Source organism: Misgurnus anguillicaudatus, chromosome 1, assembly GCF_027580225.2.
Source record: "Misgurnus anguillicaudatus chromosome 1, ASM2758022v2, whole genome shotgun sequence".
In the NCBI taxonomy this organism is placed as follows: domain Eukaryota; kingdom Metazoa; phylum Chordata; class Actinopteri; order Cypriniformes; family Cobitidae; genus Misgurnus; species Misgurnus anguillicaudatus.
The window spans coordinates 14,151,632-14,170,160 of record NC_073337.2 but is presented as its reverse complement, the minus strand read 5'-3'; the positions used below and the strand labels follow the sequence as shown (position 1 = coordinate 14,170,160).

General features: G+C 36.4%; 1 protein-coding gene across 3 annotated transcripts in view; it reads left to right on the top strand.

Annotated features, from left to right (window-relative positions):
• Positions 1 to 17,519, top strand: part of sfmbt2 (Scm like with four mbt domains 2) — a 63,818-nt gene extending 46,299 nt beyond the window's left edge. For all 3 annotated transcript variants that reach the window (XM_073866988.1, XM_073866986.1, XM_073866983.1), the window contains 11 exons: positions 1,681 to 1,807; positions 1,942 to 2,055; positions 4,751 to 4,793; positions 6,824 to 6,882; positions 6,987 to 7,126; positions 7,581 to 7,694; positions 12,016 to 12,187; positions 12,359 to 12,522; positions 12,766 to 13,023; positions 15,543 to 15,671; positions 16,370 to 17,519. In XM_073866988.1, coding sequence (XP_073723089.1) covers positions 1,681 to 1,807; positions 1,942 to 2,055; positions 4,751 to 4,793; positions 6,824 to 6,882; positions 6,987 to 7,126; positions 7,581 to 7,694; positions 12,016 to 12,187; positions 12,359 to 12,522; positions 12,766 to 13,023; positions 15,543 to 15,671; positions 16,370 to 16,510 — 1,461 coding nt within the window. In that variant the 3' untranslated portion in view covers positions 16,511 to 17,519. The remainder of the gene's footprint in view (positions 1 to 1,680; positions 1,808 to 1,941; positions 2,056 to 4,750; positions 4,794 to 6,823; positions 6,883 to 6,986; positions 7,127 to 7,580; positions 7,695 to 12,015; positions 12,188 to 12,358; positions 12,523 to 12,765; positions 13,024 to 15,542; positions 15,672 to 16,369) is intronic.
• The last annotated feature ends 1,010 nt before the right edge of the window (positions 17,520 to 18,529 follow it).

Genomic DNA, 18,529 nt, shown 5'->3' with positions numbered 1-18,529 from the left:
TCCCGGCGCTAAGTAATACCATACCTCACAGCACATCTAATACAAGTCAATGGAGTTGGACAAAACTACGATAAAACCTGTTGGAAAGCATCTTTTGCAGGGATTTTTGTGTGAGCATATCAGTAAACACCCCTGACAACTCGGTGAGTTTCACGTCTTTGTAAATGAAAGTTTAATGCATTTTAGGAAGGATTGTTCCAGTGCACCTATACACCCATTGTAGAGGTGGGGGCTGATACAACAGAAACCAAAAATTCTCGGGCCAGCATCATATGTCCAAATTTCGGTCCGTTCTATTTTATCATAAATAATCTGAAAACAGGGCTTTACGTGTAAAATACCGAACTTGTCAGTGAACTGTTGGAGGTCCAATAAAGTCTATTAAATTAAGAAAAATCCTGGAATGTTTTTCTCATAAAACTTAATTTCTTCTCGACTGAACAAAGAAAGACATCTTTTTTTTTTAAGAAAGTGGAGTAATCCTTTAACTTAACTATGTTAACAATGCTACATAGTGGTCAGCCTCTCACTTGCCTACCTCAGCACCGACCCACACGTGATTTTTTTCTATAGCAACAAAATCATTTAGTTCAATTAGAAAGCAGACACTACAATTAAATTTCATGTATCAATGAGTATGAGACAATGCCAGCTGATTGTCAAGACAATGTCAGAAACCGCATGCTTATTCATTTTGTTAATAAAGTTTTATTTTTAAATGGATAGGTCACCCAAAAATGAAAATTCTGTCATCATTTACTCACCCTCATGTTCTTACAAACCTGTCTACATTTCTTTGTTCTGATGAACACAAAGGAAGATATTTTGAGAAATGTTTGGAACCAAATCATTATTGGACCCTATTTACTTCCATAGTATTCCTTTTTCTTACTATGGAAGTGAATGGGGAACACAAACAGTTTGGTTACAAACATTTCTCAAAATATTTTTATTTGCGTTCATCAGAATGACAGAATTTTCATTTTTGTGTGAACTATCCCTTTAATCCCTTTATTTTCAAGCAGCGCTTGAAATAAAGAAAAGTGCCAGTTGTCCCGGTGCTCAGTCCAAAACATGCTCCTAAAGCTTTGGACGGCCTGGCGGGTGGGCCGGCTTTCATTCGGACAGCATAGTACCAGCACGCACAGGCTCACCTCAAGCACTTTATTCAAACAAGTGCATTGTTGCTTATTCAAAAGTGAAAGTAAAAAGCTCACAGCTGCAGGGCATTCATAAGCAATTTAACCCCACTACCCAGGAATACCGGTTTTGTCACACGTTGATTAACCGGTGGAAAAATTTTCTCACAATCACATTCCTAGTAACAAGACATGTAAGATAAACAAGGGTTTCCCATCATAGCTATGTTTTGTATATTAAAATGCTATTGCTTCAGCTGTTTTTAAGTCCTGTTTTACATTCTGCAAATATTTCCCTGAAAAGTGTATGTATTTGTTTTGGTAAGTATTAGCGTAGGCGCTGCAGGCATTGTGTTTTTCAACAATAATTGAATCTAAATGCGTTTATTTTTACAACATTGTTTGCATATTCATTAAAACTTTCATAAATTTTCTTGGTCTGTGTATCTCGCATAATCTTGTGTGTTTGCATTGACTGTGCCATCTATTGTTTTGCGTAATTATACATTTCAACTGACCTATTTTCTGTGTCTGTTATCAGGCATCTCAGAGCAAGGGCTTTTGTAAGGATATGTGGCTTGAAGCGGTGAATCCACTCCAGCGTACAGAAATCTGCGTTGCTCGTATCACTCAGGTCAAAGGTCGACTTCTCTGGCTCAGACTGGAAGGTAGGAATGAATAGAGCATGTGTGTTGCTGTCCTACTCATCTTGGTTTATGTCATAGTAAACTTTACAACGCATGACCTTACAGCTCATCTTATTTATCTCATCATCTTCACCCGGTCTCTTGTCTATCTATAGGTCTGACCAAGCCCATACCAGACTGTATTGTGGATGTTGAGAGTATGGACATCTTTCCTGTAGGCTGGTGTGAAGCTAACAGCTACCCGCTAATCCCTTTACTAAAGCCAGTCTGTGAGTGTAATGCCGTTATTTCTGTCATTAATTACAACATGCGCTATCATTCTGAAAGGTACATTGGTACCAAATCGGTTTGTTTTGATTAAATCAGCTTGTACGTTAAATGATTTATATACAGTAGAGAGAGTTTTTGCTTTAGTTTTTATATCTGAATAACACAATCACAAGGCACTGGATGGATAGCTGGTCAATCAGAGCACATTGCGCTTTCAGAACGATGAGCTTGGTAAAAAAAAACGCCACGTTTCAAAGGCGCAGGGCATAGATAAGCAACAAAAACATACAGTATGTGAAAAATAATGTGTTTTTTTTTACCATGAACTGTGTAAACACATTGCATTACAAAATTTTTTTTTTTAGCAAAAGTAATGTGATCACCTTAAAGGAATAGTCTACTCATTTTCAATATTAAAATATGTTATTACCTTATCTAAGAATTGTTGATACATCCCTCTATCATCTGTGTGCGTGCACGTAAGCGCTGGAGCGCGCTGCGACGCTTCGATAGCATTTAGCTTAGCCCCATTCATTCAATGGTACCATTTAGAGATAAAGTTGGAAGTGACCAAACACATCAACGTTTTTCCTATTTAAGACGAGTAATTATACGTGCAAGTTTGTTGGTACAAAATAAAATGTAGCGCTTTTCTAAGCGGATTTAAAAGAGGAACTATATTTTATGGCGTAATAGCACTTTTGGGAGTACTTTGACTCGGCGCAGTAACACCCTCCCTCTCCCATTATGAGAGTGAGAAGGGGAGCGGACTTTTCAGGCGAGTCGAAGTACTCCCAAAAGTGCTATTACGCCATAAAATATAGTTCCTCTTTTAAATCCGCTTAGAAAAGCGCTACGTTTTATTTTGTACCACCAAACTTGCTCGTATAACTACTCGTCTTAAATAGGAAAAACGTTGATGTGTTTGGTCACTTCTAACTTTATCTCTAAATGGTACCATTGAATGAATGGGGCTAAGCTAAATGCTATCGAAGCGTCGCAGCGCCCTCCAGCGCTTACGTGCACGCACACAGATGATAGAGGGATGTATCAACAATTCTTAGTTAAGGTAATAACATATTTTAATATTGAAAATGAGTAGACTATTCCTTTAAAAGCAAAATAAAGAAATATTTAAACGCAATCTCAAGGCAAGTGAGTACAGTATTTTACATGGTGGCTAATTTATATTAATTTGTACGACCACATTTGCTCCTGTGATGTTGGGGTTTCATTTATTGTTTTTTATGGTAATCGTACGTTTTTATACGATTTACTTTATATCAATTCATACGACCAACTTGTAAAATGTGTACGAATTTCCGTGAGATCATGCTGAATATTTATATATATTTTATAGACGGTTTCAGCAGTAACACATAAACAAACAGCTTTCGTGGAACGCACGTACCTTCCGGTAAACTCAGCTACGAATCAAAAACAACAGAGTAGTGATTGGCCGATTTTTGCGAGTTTTATGTGTATCGGTATCAGCCGATACGTGGCTGCTGTGCTCGCCAAATTTTTTTCGGCATTATTTACAGACAGAGTGCTGGAAGCCGCAAGCGATTGCAGGTCATGTGACTTAAAACAACCAACCTTTCCAGAACAACATTGAAAGCTCGGCCTAACAGCTGATGACAGCTGGACAAAGCAGGGTTTTATTTCTCATCTCTATATATATATTTGTAGTAGTAAAGTGTTAGAAATCAATATCCTTTGCTGATAGTTCCTCGTCATTGTGGAGAGTGCAGTTCATGGTTCCATAGCACCCTCACCTGTTTTTACTATATGTTAAATATAGTTTTTTAAACTTCAATAAATGTTACTTTTTTGAATTGAGACTTGTAACATTTGGCATAATTTTTATGATGTAAATTGAGTGAGCAATAGCAGTATCGGCTCCAAATATCGGCTCAAGAAAATCGTCAGCCTGTATCGGTCATTGGCTAAGGCTGATAAAACAAAAATCGGTATCGGCACTAAAAAAAAATCCATATCGGTCGTCTATTTAAAAAAAAAAAGCTAAATAAACACCAAGTAGATTACTGTCGTTCATATTTTATAGTTAAAGCGTATAAAAAAACACACTGAGGTAATGTTACTGCATTAAATGTGTACTATGTATACGATGTTAACTACAAACCGACTGCCAAACCTCCCTTCACATAGCAGTGATCCACAATCGCCGTCTCCCCTTGTCTTTAGGAAACAAAAACATTTGTTATGTTAAATGTATTTGTTCCAGAGTTCAGTTTAGCCACTAGTCTCACCATTAAACAAACAGGACCGCAAGTAAAGTTCCGACCACACATAACCAAGACAAAAATTTGCGTCCGTTGAAACCGTCTATACTCAGCTCAGTGTTTTTGTGTCCAGTTTCTGTACAATTCCTTATTCAGCAGTCACAAATGACTTATACATTCGTGAAAATTCATTGGTATGGTGTAAGAACCTTGATATTTGTTGTTTAGTGTACTTGTGTAAAGCAGGATTTTAGGTGAATGAGAATTCATGGCTGATTGTACATCAAACAAAAGCTAGGTTTCCTTTGTACCACTGCTTTGGTTTCTGATAAATTGGTTTTTTGGAGCATAAAGAACAGTCTTTGTTTTATTTGTTGTTGTTGCTTTAACCTCTGGAATTTTTGTTTTGTTTTTTGCGCAAGTCATGGTTTTGTATTGTGTTTTTAAGGTCAACCTCAAAAGAAGATTGCCGTCGTCCAACCTGAGAAACAGTAAGTAAATGTTTTTTTTCTGTTGAGGCTTATGTGCTTAGAAAAGTGTGCCACTGCTAAATTTTACCTATAAACATGTCTCTGTTCCCATCATGATCCTGTTTCATTATACCTCTCACATGGGCAATGCTAATCCATCACAAATAAATGACAAATGGCAACAGTCATTAGTCCCTTTCACACATACAGTCTTTACTGGTAAATTGCAGTTAACATGTCATGTGTGAACAGAACCTTTCTGGTAAATCAGTGCTGCCAATTTACCAGTAAGAGAGGTTGTAAGATTACAAGTAATTAACCGTTAAGCGCTATGTGTGAACAAAAAATATACATTACGGCATTTAGAACGGACGACATCAGACCGCGCTGACAGCTTCGGGCCAATCATAACGTTTTGATACAGATGACACGTTTACCCCCACACTGTTTACGGACGTTTCCACACACAGGCTGCTTAAAAGTCGAGCACACCTGATGTTAATATCCACATTTCTTCACCAAAGTTGTTTAAAACAGCTTACCATCTATTTACCGAATTGCCGACGTAACAGTCCTGTTGTTTAAGACACAGCTTTAGTTTGAAGTCGCCAATGCAATGTTGTTTGGTTATGAGCAACTTCGCGACCGTCAGCTTTTTCCACAACTGTGAAAACAACAACATACGGACCATGAATATGAAGTCATAACCCGCCATTGTTTACAAATACAACACTGAACTCGCCGTGCACCACAGGTAACTTCCGCTTTCTCACCGAGTTTACCGGTATTTTGATACTGATGTGAATGATGTCTTACTGGCAAAAAGAGGGAACGTCACTGCATGTGTAAACAGTACATGGGTGATTCTCACGAAAACTTGGTTTTAAACATGTCAAGCATGAAAATGTTTTTCCCAGCAAACATTGAAAAACAAAGTCTGGAGTAAATGGGAACATTAATTTAAAAAAATTTACTTATCATTTAACACTTTTTGTAACAATTAAAAAAATTAGTCCTAAAAAATCTCATTACCGCAACAGTCAGAAAACATCAGCACTGACATATGACATGACAAACCTGAAAGAACATAATTTGGAGATTCTGCACATGCATTTAAAATCGAAGTATTATGCTTCTATTAATTAAATTAACATTTAATAAGCATCTGTTGCAGTAATGATAATCAAAATGTCGTGTAAGCATTCTGACAAGACAATATTTCAAATTAAGTGTAAAAAAATGATATTACCTGGTAGCCATCTTGAAATAACTGGTACATGTGCTTGGTCACTCAAAATCAAACTTTATTAAAATTATGTACGTGTGCTTAAACTGTTCTCAAAAAGTGTTGCGGAGGATGAGAACATCAGGCATGGACACATCATTTTCCTAATTTTTCTTCATTATCATTATTATACATGAATATTCAGTAAATATTTTTTCTGTCATCTAAAGTAGTCTAGCAAAACATCCATTTATTTTTTTTCTTAATATTTTTGTGTTAATTTGATTAAATTACAACATAATGCATGTTCAAACACAGCCGGACACATTGCGGTAATGAGAATTTCAGCAGAAAATGAGATAAAATTTCCAATTATAAATTCTTATGTTGAAATCACACATTGTGCAAGGTAGAACACAGTATTGTGTTAATTCTGATGCTTTTTAATGTTACTATATTACACATTTTAAAGCTAAAATCATTAGTTCCATGGTGTTTCAATGGTTTGTGAGAATCACCCACATATTTGTATTTACTGGTAAATTCATGTTGGTAAATTCCCAAAATTACTGTGTGAAAGAGGCTAGTGAAACATTACAAGCTTTGCATTTCCAGAGTTATGCAAAGTTTCTCTAAATTGTATTTATTTATCTCTGTTTATTTGTTGTCCTAAATTTGACATTTGTATTTTTTGTCATTTTTGCAGCATTGAATGTGTTATATTCGTATACTGCCATTAAAGCCAATGCTATTATTTTAACAAGCAGACATGTACAGTATGCTACTGTAGTTAATGGATAGATAAGATTAATATTTTTTATTTTAGGTTGGCCCCTTCTCATACTGCTGATGCCCATTTTAACATGTGCCCATCCATGGATACAGGTATTATATAATTACTTCTACTATATTTAAATAAATTTTCAATGTAAGCGTAATGTTTTATAATAAAGTTTTAGCTGATATGTTTGTGCGATTGTTTTCTGCAGGTTTGGTGAATGGGAAGTACTGCTGTTCTCAGCTGTTTGTTAATCATCGCTGTTTTTCGGGTCCATATCTTAACAAGGGACGAATTGCTGAGTTACCACAAGCCGTGGGTCCTGGAAAGTGTGCTGTAGTCCTTAAAGAGGTACTGTCTGAGTTTACTCATACAGTATGTGTGTGTATATTTGGGCCATCGCTAGACATCTATATTTTAGAGTACTTACGTAAATGGATAGTTCACCCAAAAATAAAATTCTGTCATCATTTATTCTTTTTTCTACTATGGAAGTAAATGGGGCTCATGATTGGTTACAAGCATTCCTCTTGTGTTCATTGGAATAAAGAAATATGTCCAGATTTGTAACAACCTGAGTATGAGTAAATGATGACATAATTTTCATTTTTGGGTGAACTATCCCTTTAAGTGTGCCCCCTCATGACAGGCAGTGTCTAGCCGACCCCATTGTCAATATATGCATATTTTGTGTTTGTTATTTTGAAGGCTTTTATAAACATTATGCATATAAAAAAGGTATCAGGACTGGTTAAATGACACGGTCATACTATGTTTTATTCATAATGATGTCATTTTCTTGCAGGTTCTAACAATGTTAATAAATTCGGCGTATAAGCCTGGCCGTGTGCTCAGAGAACTGCAGGTGGTGGAAGACCCAAAGTGGAACTGTCAGGAAGAAACTCTCAAAGCAAAATATGAACACACACATTTTCTCCTTCTGCGAGTTTTTTTGCACTCACTTTGGTTGCACAAGCCCTGTAATCTTTCTGCTTTTATGTGGGGAATAATTGGTGTATCATTTGGGAATTTCTTTTGGGGAAAAAACACGAGTTAGGCGACAGACATATATTACATTTTTTTGTAAACAGCACATGACTTCTCACTCTCATGTTCATTTATAATAAAAGAACTACTCTGATGCAATGAACACAGACATCAGGTTAATGCTAGAAGTCCTGTTTTTACGCATCCGTGCACCACAGGATTTTTATAACCCTCATTCTTTGTATGCATAGGTCGCACATGCGCTTACAGGAGAATGTATGTAGTATGTAGTCCAGGGGATGCATTGCATTTTGTTGCAATCTCCATGCGTCAAACGTCTGTGCACACGTACATAGCAAATAAACAAGGTTTATTTATAACCCAACATGTGTTCTGTCCAATATTTACCCAGCATTCAGTTAAAAATAACCCAGCAGAATTTAGAGTGTAAACTATGTTTTGCAAGGCTGTGCGTTCAACCAAACGTCCGCGTACACGTAAAAAAACAGACAGAGTACAACACACGTAAAAAAATTACTCTGCAAATAGCTGCAATTTTATGTTTTAGGCAGAGATGGCGATGGAGAGGAAAAAGGATTGCAGATGTATAATAAATATTAAAGTGTTTAAATTATTATTTACATTTTTATTTACATTATTATCTATTTACTAGGGCTGGGCATAAAAAAAATATTTTTCGATTAAAGGTGCAGTGTGTAAATTTTAGCAGCATCTAGTGGTGAGGTTGCGGATTGCTTACCCCTCGCTTATGAAATGCATAGGAAAGCTACGGTAGCCGCCACCGGACAAACATGTCAAGGTCGGAGACAACTTAGTAAAAAAAGTTTGTCCGTTAATGGATACTATAGAAACATGGCTGCACAAAATGGCGACTTCCATGTAAGGGTACCCTCAGTATGTATATAAATACGTCTCATTCTAAGGTAATAAAAACATAACGGTTCATTATGAAAGATTTTTATACATCCCTGATAATATAGTTTTGTATATTATTTTGCATTTCTGTCAAGAGATCCTTATAAAAATTACACACTGTACCTTTAATAGTTTTTTTAATGTGGACGATTCAAAATCGATCCTCAAAGGCCACGAATTGATTTTTTTTTTATATTTCCGCAAACATTGAACGTAACATTAACACTAACGGTTAACCTAATTAATAGTCTTCTTATGTCACTAAGGAGCGAGAGGCGAGCCTGTCATTCATTCATTCATTCAGTGCTTAAAATGGTGGTTTCAGGTGCTTTGTTGACAATGATGCCATCTGCACGTAAAAAGTCAGAGGTATGGAAGCATTTTAGATTTTGCAAGCAAGACGACGACGATAGTGTTGTGAACAAGAACAAAGCTATATGCGTGATTTGTAATGGAGAGGTGAAATGCTGTAGTAATATTAAATCTATATTCATTGAGTTGAATCTAAAATCGAGTATAAAAATCGACCAAAGAATCGGAATCGTAAATCGAACCGAGAATTGAACCGATAGCTTGTGAATTGAAATCGAATCGATCTGGAACATCTGAATCGATACCCACCCCTACTATTTACAATTATTATTGACATTTATTCATTTAGCAGACACTTTTTTTGCAGTGTGACTAGGGGTGGATGATAAACCGGTAGATATGATAAACTGGGAAAAATGTGTCTACCGGTAGAGATTTTGGACTATATCGTCTCTATCGAGGTTACGTGTGCGCGTGGTCACAAAAACATAACATTTGTACACGTAAGCCATTAAAACACAAACAACAGTGGTATATGCGCGCTCTTGTACTGCTCTTGACTAAATCACTTTTCTAACTTTTATAAGATATACATTATTATTTATTATCATTCTTTCATCACTGACTTGAAGATAAGATAAGATGAGCTTGAATTGTTTCCTTTATCTTCTTTTATGCATGTATAAGGTTTTTGTGAGAATTATGAAAATTCTATGGCATTAAATATTTTAATAACATTAAAACCTTATTAAAAGATAAAAGTGATACATCGTTATGATATAAAATGAATCCTATCGTGAAATACCATTTTGGTCATATCGCCCACCTCTAAGTGTGACTTACAAATAAGGGAGAATTTAACATATTGCCTTAATTAAAAGTATTTTTCCAATATGTTGTTAACAATATAGAAATGTTTGTTTACCACAACAACAACAACAAAAAAACGTTAAAATAATGAACCACACAATTCACAGCACCTAATTTTGTGGATGTCACAGAACGTTCTAAAACTAAAATCGCAGAAAAAAATTTATTAAACCACATCAAGACAGCTTGTCTCTGAAGGCCATTTATCACGTCAGTAAGGAATGATGTTTGACAGTGATCTAAGTTTTACAGACTATTTTAGCAATGTTTGTATTATCACCTCTGCAATGTCTGCAATGCAAAGTCCAAGATGTTCTCTCCCCTGCTGATAGTGATAAACTCATCCAGTCTTTATTATACTGCAGTAGTGTTTTGGCTGGCTGGTTTTAAGCGCTGTATCACGTTAGATCATTTTAGACTGTGGAATCACATTATCCAGCACTTACAACCCATCACTGGCTACCTATGTCTTAAAATAGACGATTTTAATATACTCTCACCAATTTTTAAATATCTACATACATAACTCAGCTATACCATTTGTTCAGCAGGGCTTTCCATTAGGTGACATAAAGGATTAGTCCATTTTCTTAAAAAAAATCCACGCAATTTACTCACCACCATGTCATCCAAAATGTTGACGTCTGTCTTTGTTAAGTCGAGAAGAAATTATGTTTTTTGAAGATACATTCCAGGATTTTTTCATTTTAATGGACTTTAATGGACCCCAACATGTAACAGTTTTAATGCAGTTTAAAATTGCAGTTTCAAAGGTCTCTAAACGATCTCAAACGAGGCATAAGGGTCTTATCTAGCCAAACGATTGTCATTTTTGACAAGAAAAATAAAAAATATGCACTTTTAAACCACAACTTCTCGTCTATCTCCGGTCCTGTGACGTGCCAGCGCGACCTCACATAATTGCATAATGCCGTAGAAAGGTCACGTGTTACATATATGAATATATATATGTATATATACGCACATTTGCGGAAAATTTTAAACAATAAACTGACACAAAGACATCAATTAGTATCATTCCACATACAACTACGTCGGAACGATCCTCTTTCTCCACACTTGTAAACACTGGGGCGTAGTTTCGATATGTCATCCGTGACCTCCTCACGTGATGACGTATTACGTGAGGTCGCACTGGCGCGTCACAGGACCGGAGGAAGAAGAGAAGTTGTGGTTTAAAAGTGCATATTTTTTATTTGCAATTTTAAACTGCATTAAAACTGTTAAGTGTTGGGGTCCATTAAAGTCCATTAAAATGAGAAAACCCTGGAATGTTTTCCTCAAAAAACATAATTTCTTCTCGACTGAACAAAGACAGACATCAACATTTTGGATGACATAGTGGTGAGTAAATTATCTGGATTTTTTTAAGAAAATAGACTAATCCTTTAATTCTCTTCCCCTCTTAGTATTTGTTATACAATTTTTCACTTTCTTTAATATACATATGCATATGAATCATATCTTAAGAAGTTATTTGACTTTGTTAAAGTAACTTTCTAAATGCTGTTTTAAAATGCTATGGCTTACAATGTAAAAATTTAACCTACAATAGAAAAGCAGAGAGACAAAGAGCAGTTTCTCATTTTTCGTACGTTAATCGTTTTTCAAACAGTTCCTTAAAATGAACAATTCAAACAAAACAGTTTATTAAAATGAATCAGACTTCCCAAAGCTATTGTGTGTGTATAATTATGAAAGTGTATAATTACAAAAAAATGTAGGCACATTTATTTAAAGGGATAGTTCACCCAAAAATTATGGAAGTATTCTGATAAATGATTATGAAGATGGATGATGGTAAGCACACAGTTGATGGTACCCATTGAGTTCCGTTGTATTTGTTTTTCTTACTATGGAAGTTAATGGGAACAATCAGCTGTGTGCTTAACATCATTTATCAAAATATCTATATATTTGTGTTCATCAAATAAAAGAAATTAAGGTACAGGTAGAGGTTTAAAACAACATGATGATTAGAAAATTATGACAGAATTTTCATTTTTGGGTGAACTATCCCTTTAATATGCAATCAGATTTCTATCCCATTTCATTTTCCTAATATTGACTGGACAATACATAAAACAGTGATTTGCTTTGTGGTTTCTAGATATAAAGGTAAAAGCTATCGGTCCACCATGAAGATCGTTCGTACAGTGGAGCAAGTGCCTGAGTTTTGCCGTCGAGTATGCGAGAGACTGCAGTGCTGTCCGAACCTTTTCGGCCCAACTCTCGTTTCCAACAAGTGCCCTGAAAACTGCTCGAGTCAAACAAAAACCAAATACAGTGAGTCTGTTTTACTCTGTGCTGATCCAATATAATTCTTTTAGCATGGAATTACAATGATACGTTTCACAAGACTAAGGTGTAATTTGCACTAGCAAAACAGGCGAAAACCAAATTGACATTCATCTCTTGTTAGCTGTCAATCTGATCTGTCACTTTTTTCTGATGTAGCGTATTACAAGAAAAGGAAAGTCGGCCGGCCAAGTTTAGGTGAAACTGCACAGGATGGTGACATGACCAAACCTGCACGCCGCCGAAAGAAACGGAAAGCCATCTTTGTTCAGAAGAAACGGCGCACTTCTATTGTAGGATACCAGACCACAGAGTCACCTCAGGTCTGCCAAACCACATAAATCCAGACACAAACACATAAACATACTCAAAAACAATCATAAACACCTCCACTTTACTTATTTTGACTTCATTTACAATATCTAGAGCTGTATTTGAAGATGCAATTTTTAAATGTTTATTTCAATTTGTTTACATATTTGTGGACTGCAACATGTTTGGACCAAAAAGTGCTTTATCAATTTTTTATCTGGTATTTTTATAGGATTTTTTTATTTTCTTTATAGGATAGTGATTATTACTATGATGACGAGGAAGATTTTGATGAGTCTGGTAGTGAGGAAAGCTCCAATTCACCCCGCGAGGAGACCTCTGCCCACACCTTTAAGGAGGCCCCAAGGAGAGGGAGACCCCCACGGCGTGTTGTTCTTCAGCGTAGGGCGACCCATCCGGGGCCAGAATCCTCAGATAAGTCTGTTCCTCGGAGAACCACACGTTCCGTTTCCTACATCCAGAACCAGACGACCAAACACGCACAAACAAAGGTAAAACGCACATCCACAAAGTCATATACAGTCAAACTTCAATCAGTTCCTTCATGAAAATTACAGCATTTATAGTCTTACTGTTCGTTTTTTTTTGTCTTCCAAATGCATGAATAACTAGAACCAAATCGATTTTCATTTTGCCCACTTTATCGGCCGATATGAGCCTGTCGCAGATATATTTGTATCGTTGTATACATGCCGCAGATATGATAGTTTCCATTTCAAGAATATTATTATTTTTTAAATATTTTTGTGTTTAAAGAGGACATTTCACAAAACATTTTTTAAAGATGTAAAATAAATCTTTGGTGTCCCCAGAGTAGGTATGTTACGTTCTAGCTCAAAATACCATATAGATCATTTATTATAGCATGTTAAAATTCCCACTTTGTAGGTGTGAGCAAAAATGTGCCGTTTTCGGTGTGTCCTTTTAAATGCAAATGTACTGATCTCTGCACTAAATGACAGTGCCATGGTTGGATAGTGCAGATTAAGGGTTGGTATTATCCCCTTACGACATCACAATGGGGACCAGATTTCAATGACCTATTTTTTCACATGCCTGCAGGAAAGGGTTTACCAAAACTAACACATTACACATTTTCTAGGTTGATAGAAGCACTGTGGACCCAATTATAGCACTTAAAAGGCGGGGTGCATGATCTCTGAAAGCCAATGTTGACATTTGAAATCACCTAAACAAACACACCCCTACCCCAATAGAATCTGGACTTTCTTTTGATAGACCCGCCCCACACATACACAACCCAGGCAACAATGTCGGTTAGTAGATCCGCCCATTTCTGCTGATTGGCTACAAGTCTGTTTTGGTACTCGGCCTGACTCCTTTTCCAAAGCGTTTCTCAAAAACCGTGCACCCCGCCTTTAAACAAACCTTGAAGAATTTTTTTTTTAGTTCTGCAACTACCGAAAACATTTCTGCCAAGTTCTTAATAAAAATAATGTTTTATTTGCATTAATTTACTGAAAATTTAAATAGGGAAAACATGGCCTAAATAACATAAAAGATACAGTGTTTTCCGATCTTGAATTCTGCAAAGAAATTCATTTTTAATAACAAAATGCTAATGTTTTTACACATATTTTAGGAAAATGTCTCTTTGTATCCATTTAGTCTTTTACATTGCTGTTGGCTGACTTTATGCCGCTCATGAGTATATGTGTAATATACACATAAAAACTCCCTAATATCTGTATCGAAAACCCATATCGGTCGGGTTCTATAAATAACCAACAAACCTGCAATACCGCCTTCCTTCAGTACATAAAGTGGAGGGCTTAATGCAATAAGAGTGAATCAGTGAGGTGCTTATAAGCTTTAAAAGGACATTATGAAATAGCCCATACGAATCGTGCACCACTGAAGTCTACAATAGGTTTGTTTGAGGAACAAACTGAAATTTTAACATTGCGCCAGATATGACATCAGTCATTCAATTGTGTTTATCATGCAATAAGAATTGAAAGCAAATTGTTTACATTATTGTTTCTCAAACTAAGTTATTGCATGGCTTTACATGACTTGAAATATAGTATACAAGTCATATGAGCTACTTTTGCCGTACTGTAATGCTTGAAATTTATGGGAGCATTTTTATCATAATTTACTGTACTGTATGGAAAGAATCAGAAATAAGTAAATTATACAGGTTGGAGGACAAGTTCGGTATTTTACACTTAAAGCCCTGTTTTCAGATTGTTTATGATGAAATAGAACGGTTTTGACTGAAATTTGGACATATGATGCTGCCCCGAGAATTTTCGGGTGTTCATTGTATCACCTCCGACCTCTATAATGGCTTTATAGGTGCACTGGAACAATCCTTCCTAAAATGCATTAAACTTTCATTTACAAAGACGTGAAACTCACCGAGTGGTCAGACAAAATGCTCAGACAAACATCGCTGCAAAAGATGCTTTCCAACAGGTTTTATCGTAGTTTTTGCCAACTCCATTGACTTGTATAAGTTGTGCTGTGAGGCCCGGTATTACTCCGCGCCGGGAACCTTGCTTGTATTCTTGCAAATGGCAAAGGTCGATTATCGCCACCAACTGGGCTGGAGTGTCTATTATTCAAGCTCTCAACGGAAGAATGTAGGGGTGTGAGGCGTTTGGAAAAATAGGTCCACAAGTTTACAACGAATGCTAAAACACCTGTTGGAAAGCATCTTTTGCAGCGATTTTTGTGTGAGGAAATCAGTGAACACCCCTGACCGCTCGGTGAGTTTCACGTCTTTGTAGACGAGGGTTTGATGCGATTTGGGAGGGATTGTTCCGGTGCACCAGTGGAGCCATTGTAGAGGTGGGGGTGATACAACAAACACCCGAAAATTCTCATATGTCCAAATTTCAGTCTCTATTTCATCATAAACAATCTGAAAACAGGGCTTTAAGTGTAAAATACCGAACTTGTCCTTTAAAGTGAACTGTAGGCTATCCTAAAGAAAAATATATTTAAAAAAAAGCTAAAAAGTATTGTTTGCGTGCATTTATAGACGGAGTCTGTTGAAGAGGAAGATCGTCTGGTGTTGGAGAGGAATCCTTTAGAATGGAGCGTATCTGACGTGGTTGATTTCATTGCGTCCACTGACTGTGCCTCCCTCGCTAAGATTTTCCAAGAGCAGGTACACAAACACATCATGTGCAAACAGACTTTGCACTTTTCTTAGGATTTCAGGGCCTCTGTGAACTTTAAATAGTGATCGAGTGACACAATGACCACCGAATTTCTCATTGCTTTAAAAAATGGCTTGCTTTGTCTACAACTTAAAACAAATGTAAACATTTTCATTTATTTGATTATTTATTAACGTATTGTTAATAATTATTTTTCATATTGAGTGGCTAATATGACATATACTAAAACACAAACATGTGGAATACATTTGCGAAACAGCACATTTGAATAATTTTAATAAAAAAAACTGTACAACTTCTGATTGTATTTTGCATAAGTCAAATTTCTTTTGACTCTTGCAGTCTTTCTCAAGCGCTTTGCTCGATTCACTTGCTTTTCACTTTTAAATTCACTTTGATGGGTGCAATTCGACAAACACATATTTTATGCAAAATGTTGCAAAATCAATATTTTAACATAGAACTATAGACAATTTAGCAAAGTATTACACACAAGCTAATACTCTGTAAGTTATGCCTGTCAATTACAAACAAACACAATTGATAACATGGCATCATGCACTCCTCAGGTTGTGTTTGATTTATCTGACTGATCAAGTTTTTCCATCCCAAGCAAACAAAACAAGCAAAACCGGTAAAAAAAACAAACATGCTAATGGCACACCTTCTCTTTATCCTTCTTAAGGACATCGATGGACAGGCTTTGCTGCTGTTGACACTTCCTACAGTTCAAGAATGTATGGACCTTAAGCTCGGACCCGCCATAAAACTCTGCCATCAGATTGAACGGGTCAAAGTGGCCTTCTACTCTCAGTACGCTAACTAAGCTAACCCTAATAACTCTACTAGCCTACCCTGAAGCCTTTGCCTCGATGGACTCAAAAAAAGAAACCTGTGTTTTGTTCTCAGGGGTTCAAAATGCTATTCCATCCATAAGGAAACCTCAGGTTGACTACATTTTACAGGATTTGTAAACTCCTCGACATTTTTTTATGTTATCTGCCTTTAAATGCCATACTGTAGGCTACTCTAGTACTTTCTGATTGTTAAGCTAGATTTACAGTAACCAAACAGGCATATTATATTGGTTGGAGTTCCAGAGGTTTCAAGAGAAAAAAACGAAGGCAATATCCTACAGCCAATGGGAAGTAGAATATGTCTGAATTGGAAAAAAAAACATTTCAACTGTGAAACACCTTCAGCTGCAGTTTTATCCCTATCTTTCAAGACCAAATTATATTTAAATACAAATGATATGTGAAGTATTGACCTAAGTATGCTAATATATTTGCAATATTTATTTTGCTCTGATAAACTATTTTTTATAACATTTGTCAGGTTAGAAGGCATTGCAACACCTGAGAAGTTAAGCATTGTGAATTCAATAGGTTGAATTATAGAATTTCATTATTATCAGGACTGAAATATTATATAGGCATGTTCTGTTGTATGTTGTGTGTATGCTGAGATTGTATATTATGTGCACGTGTTTGTGGGTGCATGCATCTGTACACACACATATATATGACTCATTGTATTAGACAATAGCTCTACACATACATCAGTTATTCCAAAAGTAGACGCCTGGCTGTTTTCTAATCAACACTTCATTTGTTTCTTCTTAAAATACAGGGCAATTGGATTTTTGAAGAGTGGCCTTTTGCAATGGTCTAATCTATATTTTATGTAAATAATCTATGCAAAATTGGATGTTTTATATACATATTTTGTTTGAAATGACTTTCATAGTGATATATTTTTTACTTCTCTCTGACTCTTCAACTTGACCAGTTCACAAGTAGATTGTATTAAAACTGTATGAACTGCAAATACAATATTGTCCAGAGTGCAATTATTTCAATGACACCATAATTCTTATTGTTCACAAATGATTATATGTACTCCCAACACTATCACTTTTATATGAACACCTGTTCAATTTCTCATTAATGCAATTATCTAATCAACCAATCACATGGCAGCTGCTTCAATGCATTTAGGGGTGTGGTCCTGGTCAAGACAATCTCCTGAACTCCAAACTAAATGTCAGAACGGAAAAGAAAGGTGATTTAAGCAATTTTGAGCGTGGCATGGTTGTTCTGCTCAGTAACTGGGATTTTCACGCACAACCATTTCTAGGGATTACAAAGAGTGAAAAAGGAAAACATCCAGTATGCGGCAGTCCTGTGGGCGAAAACGCCTTGTTGATGCTAGAGGTCAGAGGAGAATGGGCCGACTGATTTAAGCTGATAGAAGAGCAACTTTGACTGAAATAACCTATGCAGCAAAGCATTTGTGAAGCCACAACACGCACAACCTTGAGGCGGATGGGCTACAACAGCAGAAGACCCCACTGGGTATCACTCATCTCCACTACAAACAGGAAAAAGTGGCTACAATTTGCACGAGCTCACCAAAATTGGACTGTTGAAGACTGGAAAAATGTTGCCTGGTCTGATGAGTCTCGATTTCTTTTGAGACATTCAGACGGTAGAGTCAGAATTAGGCGTAAACAGAATGAGAACATGGATCCATCATGCCTTGTTACCACTCTGCAGGTCGGTGGTGGTGGTGTAATGGTGTGAGGGATGTTTTCTTGGCACACTTTAGGCCCCTTAGTGCCAACTGGGCATCGTTTAAATGCCACGGCCTACCTGAACATTGTTTCTGACCATGTCCATCCCTTTATGACCACCATCAAATCCTCTGATGGCTACTTCCAGCAGGATAATGCACCATGTCACAAAGCTCGAATCATTTCAAATTGGTTTCTTGAACATGACAATGAGTTCACTGTATTAAAATGGCCCCCACAGTCACCAGATCTCAACCCAATAGAGCATCT